At 44.5% G+C, this 14,927-nt stretch overlaps 1 protein-coding gene across 2 annotated transcripts in view; it reads left to right on the forward strand.

Moving 5' to 3' along the window:
- LOC147747103 (vitamin D3 hydroxylase-associated protein-like) overlaps positions 1-14,927 on the forward strand; it is a 349,697-nt gene that overhangs the window by 272,921 nt on the left and 61,849 nt on the right. For both annotated transcript variants that reach the window (XM_086952354.1, XM_086952353.1), the window contains exon 11: positions 13,005-13,048. In XM_086952354.1, coding sequence (XP_086808480.1) covers positions 13,005-13,048 — 44 coding nt within the window. The remainder of the gene's footprint in view (positions 1-13,004; positions 13,049-14,927) is intronic.

Here is a 14,927-nt window from a genome sequence, read left to right on the forward strand (position 1 = left end):
GGATTGGTTCTCGATGGGAACAGACACTCTCTGCCTGAAAGGACAATGGATTTGGGGCTATAAAAAGTTAGGCCCAAACCCTTGAACTTTAGAACTCTTTTGGACCAAGAAGACTGCCAAGAAGAAGAGCTGGAGAAGCAGTAAGAAGGAACTGCCACTTTGCTGAGTGCAATGCTGTGTTGGCCTACAGTGGCTGCTTCTGTCTAGGGCAGAGAAAGGACTGGACTGAACTTTCTGCAATCTACATTTGTGAGTTTCTCCAAGGATTTGAGGTAGAGCTTGCCCCCTGTTCAAGAAGTCTCAGGAACAGCAAAGACTTCAAGTTCTTCTGCCTAAAGCACTGGGAACTGTGTGTTTTGTGCTGCAACAGAAGAAAAAGCAACCTGATGCCGCTGCCGACTCCGTGTCCTGAAGGCACTGCAAAGGGCACTGCCGTACCATGACCCGGGTCTCATGGACGATGCCTGCTGATGCTGCCTCCGTGCCGCTGCTCGCACCTTGACCTGTGGACACAGCACTACGTACCGCCTTGCTTCATGAAGCCGCCTTGGTATCCCCAACACCCCCGCTCCATGCCAAAATCGACATCGCTGCTTGCACTGTGGTTTTAGGGCACCACTCTTAAAGCTGCACGACGAACCCCCCTCATCCCGCACCGTACCCCTGGCCTACTGACGCCTGTACCATTGACTCCAGTTCTTCAGCAGACGACAGCACTTCAGCAACGACGACGCTGCTGCCTGCACCGTGACCTGCCAGCACCGCGACGAGCAGCACATCACTTGGCACGCGACCCTGGTCTCACAGAAGATGCCATCTGACGCTGCCACCGAGCCACTGCTCGCACTGCGACCTGAGTCCATCACACGTCGCATCGCTGCACTTTGCATAGCAGCAGCCCACGCCTGCCGAAGGCAGCGCTCCTGACTTCAACCACAAGGAGTTTGATCTGCAACGCATGTGACTTCGAGGGCTCGACGACTCCTGCACCGACCATCCCGAACCGATGCCTGCTGACACCGTGCTTTTGGAAGCTCAACGAGAGTTCAATGACGCCCTTCATTTCTAAAAGGTACTGTTTTGCTAGTCTTCTACACACCGTAGCTGGCCTGCAACGCCGCGGTCAGCCAGAACTGTTTGGATTTGTTTTTTCACGACGCCGTGATGGTCACAGAGGGATTTATCAACTTCAATTAACTGTTTTTCAAGGTTATTTTGAGAACTGAAGATTTGTATGTAATGTATTGTGGATTTGTATCGTTTTTGGTCTTGTCTTGAGTATATAAAAATATTGGATATTTTTCTAAACTGGTGTGGTGTCCTTTTGTAGTGCTTGCACTGTATTACTGTTGGTTATGCACAAGTGCTTTACACACTGCCTCTAGAATAAGCCTGACTGCTCATGTCAAGCTACCAAGGGGGTGATCAGGAGTTATTTTAGGAGTGTAACTCCCTTATCCTGACTAGGAAGAGGGGTCCCTTTTTGGACAAAGGTAACTACCTCTACCAACTAGAGACCCCATTTTTAACAAAGTGCAACACATTTAAAATCAGTTTTCAACACTAGGTACTTTCCAGGGGCTTTCTGAGCGCTTACAAGGCCAAGTCAGAAAGGATCATCACAACTAAGCTGCCATCTGTGTACCGGCCCAGTTTTTATGGAGTGTAGGCATCTACTTTCATTTTCAAAAGGCTAGACCGCTAACAGTCTCATAATGGCGGCAGGAGCGGCTACTAGAAATCGAAAACCCACTCCTCTTTCCTTAAAGAAGGTGCAAATAAGAGCAACAGAGCTCATTTCACAGCCCCCAACTTAGAGATTTTAGGACATTTTAAAATTAGACAGATGAACAAACAAAGCAAAATAAATGTGCAAATGTGCAAAATTTCAGAAGCAAGTTAAAACAATTCTAATAAAGTGCAACACGTTTAAAAGAGGTTTTAACTACTAGCTACTTTCTAGCTGCTTTCTGAGCATTTACAAGCCCAAGTCAGAAAGGATCAGTGCAACTAAACCAACTTTTTCTCATGTTGCTGGCATCCAATCAGAGCGCTCGATTTCACTGGAGTCTAACTCCCGTGAGAGCGAGATAGCCAAGGGAAATAAAGCTCCCTGAGCCAATCAGAACACTCTATTTTTAAATTGGCACTCCAGTGAGAGTCTCAGAGACTCTCACAAGCCCAATTGTCCAGTTATACAATCATTTTTTACCTTTAATTTTTCAAAAACACCAAATCACAAAGAGCACAATCTGAGGACCACGATCTAGCTTCCTGATTAATTTTGTGTAATTCCATTGAGCAGTTTTTGCTGTATCCTTGCCTAAAGAAGTCCACTAAAAGTACATGGGGATTTTATGATTTGGGACCCCCCTTTTACTCGGCACCCCCTTGATGGATCACCCCAAAACTTTCCAAAGAGTTGCTGAGGTTGATGAACTTTTTTTTTTCAGTTTCTTGAAGATTCGGTAAACAAGGCCAACCTTATTAGCAGGCCTAAAAATGTTCTTTCCATGGAAAAGCAAACCTTATGAATTCATGTGTTGTGTGTGTTTGTGTATGGAGTTTTTTTCTCACTTTTATGGGGAGTTCCCCTCCAATCCCTATACATTTTATGGGGGCAGTCTGTTTTGGGTGTTATCCCCTAATAATCCCTGTAGGAAAGTAGGATCTGATTTCATGGTCACCCCCACTTTTTGCTGGTGCTATCATGTTTTACTGACTAGCCTGGCTGGGATCCTGCTAATAAGGACCCCAATCTCTGTACATCTTCCCTAAATTGGACATGGTGAGTACTTAGGTACACTTCAGATTGGATACTGGTGTACTCGGATAAGTGCACAGAATATGGTACTAATGTACCCAGGGCATAGGTACACCAGGGGGCTCCCATGGGCTGAAGCATGTGTTGTGCCACCCATGAGAGACCACTCAAACTGTGACTACAGGCCTGCCATTGCAACCTGTGTAAAACAACAAATATAAATTTCCTTATATCTGAGTTCACTGCACTTAAAACCTATAAGTCACCCTTAGGCAGGCCTTTCAATCCTGAAGGCAGAGTGCTCAGTTGTAAGTGTGAGGGTGACCATGCATGAGCAGGACACCCCTACAACCTTCGGGGTCTATTCTCCCAGGTTGTAAGTTCATCAGCCATTAAGATACATAGAGTGGCCATGCATCATTACGTGATGACCAGCTCTAAAGTGGCTGTAGCGAACCCTGTTGTGTTCAAATATGTTCCTAGATCTTAGTCACCTGGCACAAGATCAATAAATCAATGCAACCGTGTGCTACTCAATAGCTTTTATTTCAATAGCACCTGTTCTTTTTAATTTATCATTTATAAAAAGACACAATAGTACTTCATATACAACAAAACAATTTTTCGAAATGACCACGACAAAAATGCAGAAAAAAGAAAAAGAGAGAAAAGAATAATTTTCCAACACAGTCACAAAATCATTTCACTCCCAGTCACACTCAATCATTCATTCCACAGTCCTCATTCACCCAAAACTATCAGTCCCACACAATAGTATGTCCGCCCCTTGGGCCCCTGGGTTTAATCTAAAGCTGGTGGACCTAATTCCGCGGCTCAATTCAATCCCAGCCTTTTGAGACTTGTCCACTGCTGCCGCATTCATCTCTATGGCTCTCTCTGTTCATGCGCCACCTGCATGGGCTGGGATTGAATTGAGCCGTGGAATTAAGTTTGATCGCAATCTATACAGTGCCCGATGGCGACCCAGATTGGGGCGTCATAGGAAACCCTCTTTACAATGAAAGATTTGCACTGGCAGCAGCAGTTGTCCACACCACGGCATTCAACTGATAAATACCTTCAAAGCCTAGACCCCTGTAGAAATGTCGACTTGTTTGCGAGAGTTAAATTGTGTCTTTTGGTCCTGATGAGAACCCCGGAAACATGTGGGTTCGAAATGCGTAGACCCCTGTTTTTCACCAAACAATTGTTTGTTTAAAAGTTATATGGTAGTGTTGTGCACGTGTAAAGAATTTTTGTCTAAATTGTGAATATTTTATGAGGAAACTGGGTGTAAAACCAATTAGGATATCAATTATTGCTTTGTTTGGTTTCACCACCTGGGTCCACCAGCTTTAGATTAAACCCAGGAGCCCAAGGGGTTGACATACTATTGTGTGTAAGCTGATAGTTTTGGGTAAATGAAGACTGTGGTATGAATGATTGAGTGTGCCTGGGAGTGAAATGATTTTGTGATTGTGTTGGAAAATTATTCTTTTCTCTCTTTTTTTTCTGCATTATTGTCGTGGTCATTTCGAAAAATTGTTTTGTTGTATATGAAGTACTATTGTGTCTTTTTATAAATGATAAATTAAAAAGAACAGGTGCTATTGAAATAAAAGCTATTCAGTAGCATACGGTTGTATTGATTTATTGATCTTGCGCCAGGTGACTAAGATCTAGAAACATTTATCAGTACTGGCATTTGGTTTGTTTTCATGGTTAAAGGGCTCAGCCTTACTGATTAAGAGCCACACCCTGTATTGTTATATAGTGTTCAAACATGTTGGCATCATACCTGTAAAGCTCCCCGGGTGGCCCTCAGTGCACCCAATACCAGTCTTCTAGACTTGGATAGCAAACTATGGCAGCTGTCGACCAGAAACACGATTCTGCCCTCCCGTTGCTGAGCCAAGCTCGAGCAGAGGAAGGCAGTACAATAGATATCCTGTCACAAGGAGTTGTGAACACCTCCCAGACAGGACTTGGTGTATTGGGACAGAGTGTTGGCACTGGCCAGTGCCACTCAGACATCTTGAAGGGCATATTTGGTTCCCTCCTTGCATACCCCAGTCCAAACCAGTTCAGGGGGCCGTTGGCTCCTGCTCTGGGGCAAAACTGGACAAAGGACATGGGAGTATCCTCCCCACTGTCCAGCCCTTCCTCTGGGAGGGACCCCTGAATCATTCCAAACCTTTCCTTAGAGTACTTAAGGGTTTACCTGTGGGTGAATCCCTAGATTCATTGTCGGACAAGATTCAGATCACACAGCACTTCAACTTTGACCGTCTGTGCACTGTGGACCTTGCTGGACTTTGCGATGGGAACCCAAACTGCAACTGGGAAGAGTTCTGCTGTTCCTGCTCTTGTCAGCCTGCAAGTCAGCTGTAACAATTGTTTATTTCGACTTATATAGCGCATTATCACCCCGGGGTCTCTAAGCGCTTTGTCGGTACACACCAGAATTCATACAGCCAATCATCAGATTACAACACACCCCATGCTTGCTGGAAAAGCACTGTTTTTAATTTTTTATGAAAAGGCAGCAAGTTGGATTCTTTGCGCAGTTCGATTGGTAGGCGATTCCAGACAACTGGAAAAACATTAGAGAAGGCACGGCCACCCAGGGTGGACAGACTGTAACGCGGTTGGGTTAAAAGGGTGGCTTCCGAGGAACGCAAACCCTACCAGGCCTATATGGGGCCAAGCGGACTTTCATATAACTTGGCATCTTTCCATAAAGGGCTTTATGCGTAATGCAAAGCCCTTTGAAAATTACCCATCTGTGCCTGTGCTCCATACAGGTTCTTCAAAAGGCCTGTAAACATCCAAGAAACCCAATGGAATCTCCCTTGGAATGAATGAGCCACTCCCCTGCATCTGCAGGCTCTGAAACGCAGCTGACTGGTCTGCTGATGCTGGGCTCCAACGGACTCTGGAAGGCTCAGCAACACCGAAGAGGCCAGTATCCCTCGTCGGAACTGCTGTGACAGAACGCCTGTGCACCGCGTCGACTTGCTGTTGCAAAGTCTTGTTGACTCTCTCCTTCAGAGATCTTCTGGCTCCAAGGAGCTCCAACCTCAAGTATCTCCGGCAGCCAAGATCTTCGCCTGCATCGCATCCTTTTCACCGTGAGCCTGCATCCTCTGGTGAGCTGCTCGAGGTCCTCTTGCGACTCCTGTGCCTTCAGCCCGTGGGTCCTCTTGAGGGTCTTCTTTGGCTCCGGTGGGCTTCCCTGCTTGCTCAGGGCCTGCTCTGACTTACCTGCTCATGGTAATTCACTTGGACCTTGCTGGTACCGTCACTGCACCTTTCTCTTCAACTAAATTGGTTGCCGTTGCCAACGCTTGTTGGGGCCCCTGCTAGACACTGACCCCATGGCTCTTGACATCCAACGTGGGACAGCTTGTACATGGCTCCTGGTCCTCCATTGCATTGCCTGGTCTGTACAGCTGCAACTTCAAGGGCACTGTCAACTCTCCTGCATCTCCAACATCAGTGGGCATTCGTCTTCCGTGCCTCCTGGTCACTCCTGAGAGGTATAGACTCTGTCCCTTTTGCTTGCAGGTACCACTCACCTTGAATCCACCGGAAACTTTCACCTTCTTCACCAGCGGCATCTTTTCCAAAGTTCTCCATTGTGGTCTACCGCAGTTTCCGATGTCATTTCACACCCAGGCACCCGGCTTCCCTGGTGTAGGTATCCTGGTTCCTGGGATATTCATGGTTGGGGTGACTCTCCAACCTTCCATCTTCCATGCGGTTTCTTCGGGGTCCGCTGGGAAGGGTACTTCTTCTTTAAAATTTCAACTGCGGCTTACCTATTGACTAATATTGAGCACGCAGTTGTATTCCCACTCTGCACACGACCTTCATGGAGTTCAGAGATACTTCCCTTAGGTGGTTCCTTGGGTCTCCGGCTCGTCTACGTCTTCTGGATCTATTCTCAACTTAAGTCGTGGTTCGCATTCCACTCTTTTAATATACAATTTGGTCTTCCCCTGGGGACCACTGTGTATTCTGTGCTGTTTGCGAATTCTATTGACAACATATTGTGTGTGTATTGTATTGTATCTCTGGGTACAGATTATACAGTGTGTTAGTGAGTGTTAGTAATAAATACCTATTTTTATAACTAAACTGTGTGGTTATTTTTCACTTAACCTATACCATAAGATTAAGTAGTGGTAAATCAAGCTGCTTTACACTCCTTCTGAACTAAGCCTGAAGGCTGCGCTTCACAGCTACCAGTTAGAGAGCTTTCTAAGATTGGCTAAGACCACTAAAATCACCCTAAGGGTTGTCTGGATTATTGCAGGGTGCCACACCTACGTAAGAGAGCACCATATACAAATCCAGACTCTCACACTCCCAATATTTTTTTAGCCCACTAACCTCCTTTTACCTCTATCTACCCCTAAACCCTAACAAACCCTTTATCTTCTCCACCTCAACACCCACTTCTTTATCCCAAATCCACCCTTATCTGCTTTAAATCTACCCGTCCCTAAACCATAAAATTCACTTTTTTCCCCTTTAGCCCACCCACCCTGAATCCTAACAAACAAACCCTTTACATCTACCCAAACCTAAAATCACCAATTACCTCCCTTTACCTCTCCCCGCCCTTGAAACCCTAATATCACCCTTACATCCCTTTACCACTACCCATCCCTTAACTCCACAAATCACCTCTCCCCCTTTACCATTACCCATCCCTTTGCAGTGCAATAATATAAAATGATGCCCGCCCTGCAGAATGTGACGAGGGGCCCCTAATTCTTCCATGTCTCACACATATTCATTAACCTTGGGTGGAATGTGGCCCTCTGAAGGCTTTTAAAGTCCCTGAAGGGCTGGGGGTGGGAACGGGCCGAGCACAGGGATGCACTGGCCAGCACATGCCTCTTATACCCCTCAACATTCTGTAATTGTGGGCAAATCACTAATCTCCAAGTGCCTACATATTGAATGTGACTCTGTGTGATGCAACTGGTGTTCATATAAAGTGCTCCAATATCTTTGGGTCGCATATGCACTATATAAAACTGCCAACAAATTAAATCAGTGCATGCTATACATCAAACACCTAGGAGGAACTGATTGGTCTTTGAACATGGAATCCCATTCACTAACGGAAGGGGCCTTGTGCCACTTTTTACAAAATTATTGTTTTTGTATTTTGTTATTGTTGGAAAGTAGGTTATTAGTACTGGCAAAAATGCATCTGCCACTGGCAATAAGGCCACTAACACAGTTTAGGACTCAGAATAGGCGTAAGAAAATTATTACCATGCTCAATCCTTGGTAGCTTGGCTGCGAGCAGGCAGACTTAATTTCAGAGACAGGTATGTAAAGCATTTTAAAGCACCAATTCAGTAAATAATTTAGACAAAACACACAATAAAAAATCCAACACCAATTTATAAAAATTGGAAATATTGTTATCTTTAAAATGACACCAAAACAAAAATAATCCAATGTAGGTAACCGGAGTTATACATTTTGAAAGATTTAGCACTCTATAGCAGATGGAAACAGATAGCACCTATTGGGACATCTGGTCGCGCTAGAATGGGACAAACTCAAAGTTTAAGGCCGACCACGAGGGAGTCTTGCACGGCTACCCCTCGTGTAAGGTCTTGTTCAAAGTTTTTAACTTCTGACTTAGAAACTTTTTTAGGCTTTTTCCCAGGGTGCCTTGAAGCTCTCAGCAAGTCTTGATTAGGTGAGGGCTCGCAGGCTTGCCTTGCGATGAGCTCTCGGTCAAACCTATGGAAGATAGACCTCCAGAGCTTTCCAGCAGGACAAACCTGAGATCCAGGCCGGCTCGCAGTTGAAGATGGGCTGCTTGACTCTCGTGGTTGGTCCCAGTCTCCTTTTCTAGGTTTGGACTTAGAAACTTTTACGGAGCTTTTTCTCCTAGGGTCCCTCAATGCTCTTCACCAGGCCGGATTCGGTGAGGGTTCGCCAGCTTAGGTTTCGAGCAGCTCCCGGTCAAACTTTGGAAGTCGGGCCTCCACAGCTTTTCAGTGGGACGAACCTGGAGGGCAGGCCGGCTTGTAGCCGAGGGTCGTCGGCTTGGCTGGCCAGGTCGAGTCGGTCCACTTTGAGAGCTTTTTTTCCGGAGTTGCTCCAAACTTCTTCAAACTCTGGAACTTCTTCCTTAGGTTCCTTTGAGGGTCCCAAAGAGTCCCAAACTTACACCAAGGGTCTGGAAGCTCCAAGATGGTCCTTGAAAGTTTTGGATTTCAATTACCACAATCCACTTGGACAAAAGCCTAACACATCCACTGGTAGTACTCCAGGCTAGGGATTCTTGGTGATGATGGTCCAGGTGAGCTCTGTTAACCTGTAGCTTGCAGGGAGTCCATTCGGTAGTTCTTTTGAAACAGTTATGATCCACAGGGCTGCAGTTCCAGATTGTGCAGCAGGCGCTGACAGTCAGAGTGCAGGGCCTGGTTGGTGTAAATCATACCTCAGCATGGACCCTTCTTCTTACTTAAGTTTCAAGCAGCAGATCTGAGAGGCACTGCCCCTCTAAGACACTTATTCAGTGTTCTCTGGGATCACACAGGAGGGTACTCCTGTCCAATGGGGTGCATGGCAACACCCCAGGGCATGACCATTCCCTCCAAAGGGTGTCACAGGGGTCTCCCAGAAAGCACAATTTCTCCAAAATTCAATATGGCTGAGGTTTCAGCAGAGAGGCAAGAGAAAGCAAAACCAACCACCAGGATGGCTCATCTCCATAGACTCCCTCCCCCTGGCATTTACACACTCCTTCCTTAGGCCTGTCATCTGGATGGGTTTAAAGGATAGGGGTACAAATGAAACTGGTTTCTTCTGCCTGTTCCCTCCTTCTTTTAAAGATCATTGTTTATGACCCCTCCCCCTTGCTCTGGCATTCCTATGCAGCAGAACCCTCTCCTCTCAGAATGGCTCTTTCACCCCAGGGGCTACTCATCACATCATCAAAGCAGTTTGGCTAATCCTCTTAAATCTGACTAATCAGGCAAATTACTGGAAGGCTGAATTTTGTCTTACAGACAAGAAAGTCTTATACATTATTGTCAGTACATTTTAGGATATATTCAACAACAGCATATTGTTGGATTTATCAATGCCATGCTGGTAAGTCCTTGAATGATATTTTTCGATATTTCATGGAAGAAATTATTGATTAATAACTTCTTGCCATGTTAACCTATGTCACTAGGGATCTGCCATGGGGAAAATGAACTGGCCAATTTCTCCAATACCACAGCTTACAAAACATTTTTTATAGGGGCCCTGCCTATATCTACAGGACCCCGCTCCCCACCCCTGGACCACCTAGGGGAGACTTTAGGGGTACTGAATATGTAATAATATTGCACACGCTCACTCCATAGTGCTCCTAGCACAAAAGTCGATTTTGGGATGGACTTTAGTACAATGAGGGAAGTGAAATGTGCCATTTCATTATCCCCTGGGCATATAAAGCCTCTTTTATAAGGGTCCTCCTTATAAGTATCTGGCCCTCCACCACTGTGACACGTAGGGGAGACACTGGGGGTACCTAATATGCAAAAACATTGTTGTTTATTAACCTTTAAGTGCCTCCAACACCAAAGTCAAGTTTGAGCAGAATTTACATGTTAAAAGAAGTCATGCAACACAAGGCTGCTTTTAAACTGACCTCAGACCTCAGCAGGGCACACATGCAACTGCAGAAAGAGCTGCTGGCCGCCAAACTGCCATGGCCTTTTATATACTAGGGACGTAAAGGTACTTTTGGTCCACCTTCCCCATTATGTAGCAAGACCTTATAGGGGAGGTCATGCCAATCATAGGGTACCCTAACCCATAGTGTTCCCTAATGTATGGAGGTGTTTTCACTGTATTCTAAGTGTGTTTTCAGCATAGCACTGGCCCTGGTTAGTCAGAGCCCAGGGACAGTCACTTTACAAATACACGTTATGTTATAAACATCTGCAAAACCTCCCCCAAAAAGTCTATTTTACTACAGACCGGTCTGCCTACATGTGGATGTTTCTGTAAAGAAAATTCCAAACAATCAGCAACATTTTCACTTCTGCAGTATGCTACGGAAGAGGAGGAACAAAGAGTAAATGGCCAATTACTTTGATGTAACTCCCGTCCCCCATCGTTCATCTGAGGGCGTGACGTATGCATTGACCAGGCGAAGAAAATGTGTCTAGATACTAGATACTGTAGGTAAGGTCAAATTAAACCAGTAATATTCTAACAAGAGGGACCTTGAGACAATGCTCAATAGGAAATTGGGGTCAGCGTCTTAATTATGAATATGTGTTTTACACTTCCAATTGCAGTGAACAGGTGTCTTGAAAACATACTGTCAATGAAAATCTTCAGACAGCCAAAGCACTGGGGATGCTCCAGACTTGAGCCTGGCCCTAACATGATACTGCACTGGAAATAAAATGTGTTTTGCCTCAAGAATAGCTATTCTATATGTTTTAAACTCAACTCACGTATACTTCTTTGGTTCATCTGGGTGTATACGTGCCAAGGGGCCTCCTGCCAAGGGTGTAACTCGAGCATGTCCTGGCTCTTTAGCCAGCAGGGCTTACTTGCTGGTACTTAGATGTGTGATAGCAACAAGTCCTGGAATGCAGAGACCTGTTGAGTAAGCAGCCAGGACTGGTTGAAAGTGTCACACGAAGCATTCTAATGCACTGTTTAAGCAAACATCAGAGAATTATGCAGCATGCCGCGATCTTGCAAAAGGGTGTGCTCAGCTACAAAGTCATGAGGTTCCTAACTATGCACAGTTAATTTTAAAACTGTGAGAAAGTGTGTAGCAATCCATAGTTTACAATAGGAGGAGTGGATCACATGGCAGCTGCCCTACTTGTTCCCTGCTCTGCCCACTCCGCCACTCACCTGCACACATATTTCTGCCTTCTTGCACAAACTTTCCCAAGCCTCCCAAAGTGTGGTCTGGCCCACCCAACCACTCTTCCAACAGTATTTTCTGTCACGGCCACACCCTAGTATCCTGTCTCCCAACCTACAGCCATCAAAGGCACCACCCTCCTGGACTGTTCTTGGTACCTACATTGGCACCTACCAATGTTCCTTGGGAGGATGCATTTTGCGTGTGCAATTTCCTGGTGATTTATGTCGCGCCTATTTAGATCCTGAGGCAGGATATCCTGAATAGGAAGGTGTGATGAACAGGCTCAATTCCCCATCCCTAGCCGGGACTTCAGTCATCAGTAAATGGCGGATGCGGGCTGTGCCCGCCCAAGGCACCGCAGTGGGTGCTGATGAGGGCATCCTGGTTGTTTTCAACTAATAATCGCTTTCTTGTAGTAAAATCTAGAAATTGTCTCTGAAACCCATAGGCCTGATTTTTTCAGTGTTCCCACTTTTCTTTAACTGCATATTTGTAATTACTAACTTGCACATCCCTGGAAGCATCATCAACCTCCATTCATGACGATCAGAGTGCCATGTCTGTACCCACAAGCAAAGCAATGAGCTCCCTTCCTTTGCTGTGACAAAAAACTGTGAAGGTAAACAACCTTTACAACGAAACTTTTACAACGCACTACCATTACGACGCAACTTTTACAACGCAAACCATTACAACGCATTGCACTGGGGGCGCTCTAGGATAGGGAATAGGCTTAATGTACTATCCAACACCTTCCCTACTATCCACGGGGACTGGAGTTGGAATAGTAAATTAAACTATTCACTATCCAGCGCCCCAAAGCACTATGCGTTGTAAAGGTATGCGCTGTAAAAACCGCGTTGTAAAGGCATGCATGGTAAAAGCATGCGTTGTAACGTCATACATCCAACTGTGAAGCATTTAGTGCCTATATTCCCTAGGTCTGACAAAATATGTCACTTTGCTACAGTGCTAACATGGTGAGCCAGTCCATACTTTAGAAGATATTTCAAAATGTTATAAAAATGTGTTTAATTATTAATTGTTCTACGTTGCATTCTAATTTAACACATTATGTTCACTTTGTTATATCCGTCCTCGATCAAGAATAGGATTTTGTACAGCATAGAACCCCGAGAGAGCTGTGTACTCTAGCTGTATTTGACGTCTTTCATCCTCAGCTTTTATATCAGTTTCTGTGAGACCATCTTTATTTGTCAAATTACATTATAAGCCAAAATAGATACCTTTTACTGTAAGTCTTAATCTTTTGACGGAGCTAATTTATTTGTGTTTCTATGTATTTTGTTTTAGTTTCCACGGATTGCTAATGAGCTGAACGCCGTCTGCGGAGTGAGGTAATGCAGTGACTGAAACTGAATTAAATCTACTTGACTGCGTTAGCATCATTGCTACGAAGAGCACATTGCTATTCTAAAAGTTATAAACTGTATGAAGTTGAACAGCCCTGGCGAAAATGCTCAAACCAGCCCTGCTCCTGTTGTCTCCTAATGCAGGGCCCGATTCACAGAATGAACTTAAGACTCAATCCTAAACTTGCTACTATTTTGGTATTCACAGAATGCACTTACTACTTTTGGCATTCACAGAAGGCTCTTACTACTTTTGGTATTCAGAGAATGAACTTACTACTTTTGGTATTCACAGAAGTTAGGATTTTGTCTTAAGTCTGTCTTAAGTTTGTCTTAAGTCTGTCTTAAGTTTGTCGTAAGACAAACTTAAGACAAAATCCTAACTTCTGTGAATACCAAAAGTAGTAAGTTCATTCTGTGAATGCCAAAAGTAGTAAGCGCATTCTGTGAATACCAAAATAATAGTAAGTTTAGGATTGAGTCTAAAGTTCATTCTGTGAATCAGGCCCGCAATCTCTTTCTGACCCTCTATTCTCTCTCTTCCTCTCTCCTCTCTCTCTTCTCCCTGTCTGGTCGCTTTCATAGCTGCCAGTGTTTCAGATTGCTATGTGTGTCATTTCCACAATTTCTGTGTAATTGAGTGACACTTTCTCGCTAGCAAAATCAAGCAATGAAGACGAGGGAAACATATACATATCAGAAATTACATCTATTTGAGCAACGATAAACTCTTAAAAGATCTTAAAACTTCTGCAAAGCACCAGAAATGGAAGGGAACTAACCAGAGACAGGCTGCGTGACTGCAGTTCTCAGTGACAGAGGGCAGGCAGGCACTGCTGCTGCTTAGAAGATGATCTTATTGATCTGATCATTCATGACCGCGCACTAGCCTCAAAAACAGTTCATAGCATAGCATAGCATGTGTAGCTAGGAGATTATACAGTCACTTAGTCTCAGGCACTTACTTCTTTGCGAGCCTGGTATTGCACAAAACCTTTAGCACAAAATAAATGAAAGAATTAGACATAGTATCTTAAAATGTGTGTCAAAGTTCAACACTCCGTGAAATGTTGTGAAGACACAACAAATGTACTGGCTGCTTTAGCGCCACTCTGGCAAGAAATATTAGAGAGACCTCACAGGTGTTTTTACTGGGATTCTGCTCAGACACAGAACTGTGCACAGAGATGTAGGACCTCAGTGAATTAGGGTGTGCCAAAACTCACCTTAGTACCCAAAATCCCCTACCAGGCTAGCAATCAGTGTCACATTAGCTCTTCGTCCTGTAGCAAAGAAACCAATGATTAGACAACCTAGAACATGCGACTTAGGACCATCTCAGGAATGGTGGGAAGTGAGAGCACTCTTTTGTTATACGTTCATACCAGTCCACAACAGGAGTAAAATAGAGACACGGCAAGGTTAAAATGTTTATTTGGATGACTTGATCTCAAGTGCAGTATTTTAGTCAACATAAGCATACATATGATTAAGAGTAATATGGTCAGCATGGGTACAATTCCATAAAATACAAAAGGAGGAATCATATTACAATGATAGTGCAAACAGGTGATAAAAGTGCATAGTTTAAGCACCCTCCCTACCTAGGAACTATTGGCCCGATTCACAGAATGAACTTAAGACTCAATCCTAAACTTACTACCATTTTGGTATTCACAGAATGCACTTACTACTTTTGGCATTCACAGAATGAACTGACTACTTTTGGTATTCACAGAAGTAAGGATTTTGTCTTAAGTTTGTCTTAAGACACACTTAAGACAGACTTAAGACAGACTTAAGACAAAATCCTAACTTAAGTCTGTATGGGCCCGATTCACAGAATGAACTTAAGACTCAATCC

The sequence above is a fragment of the Lissotriton vulgaris genome, chromosome 1_1, assembly GCF_964263255.1.
Source record: "Lissotriton vulgaris chromosome 1_1, aLisVul1.2, whole genome shotgun sequence".
Lineage (NCBI taxonomy): Eukaryota > Metazoa > Chordata > Amphibia > Caudata > Salamandridae > Lissotriton > Lissotriton vulgaris.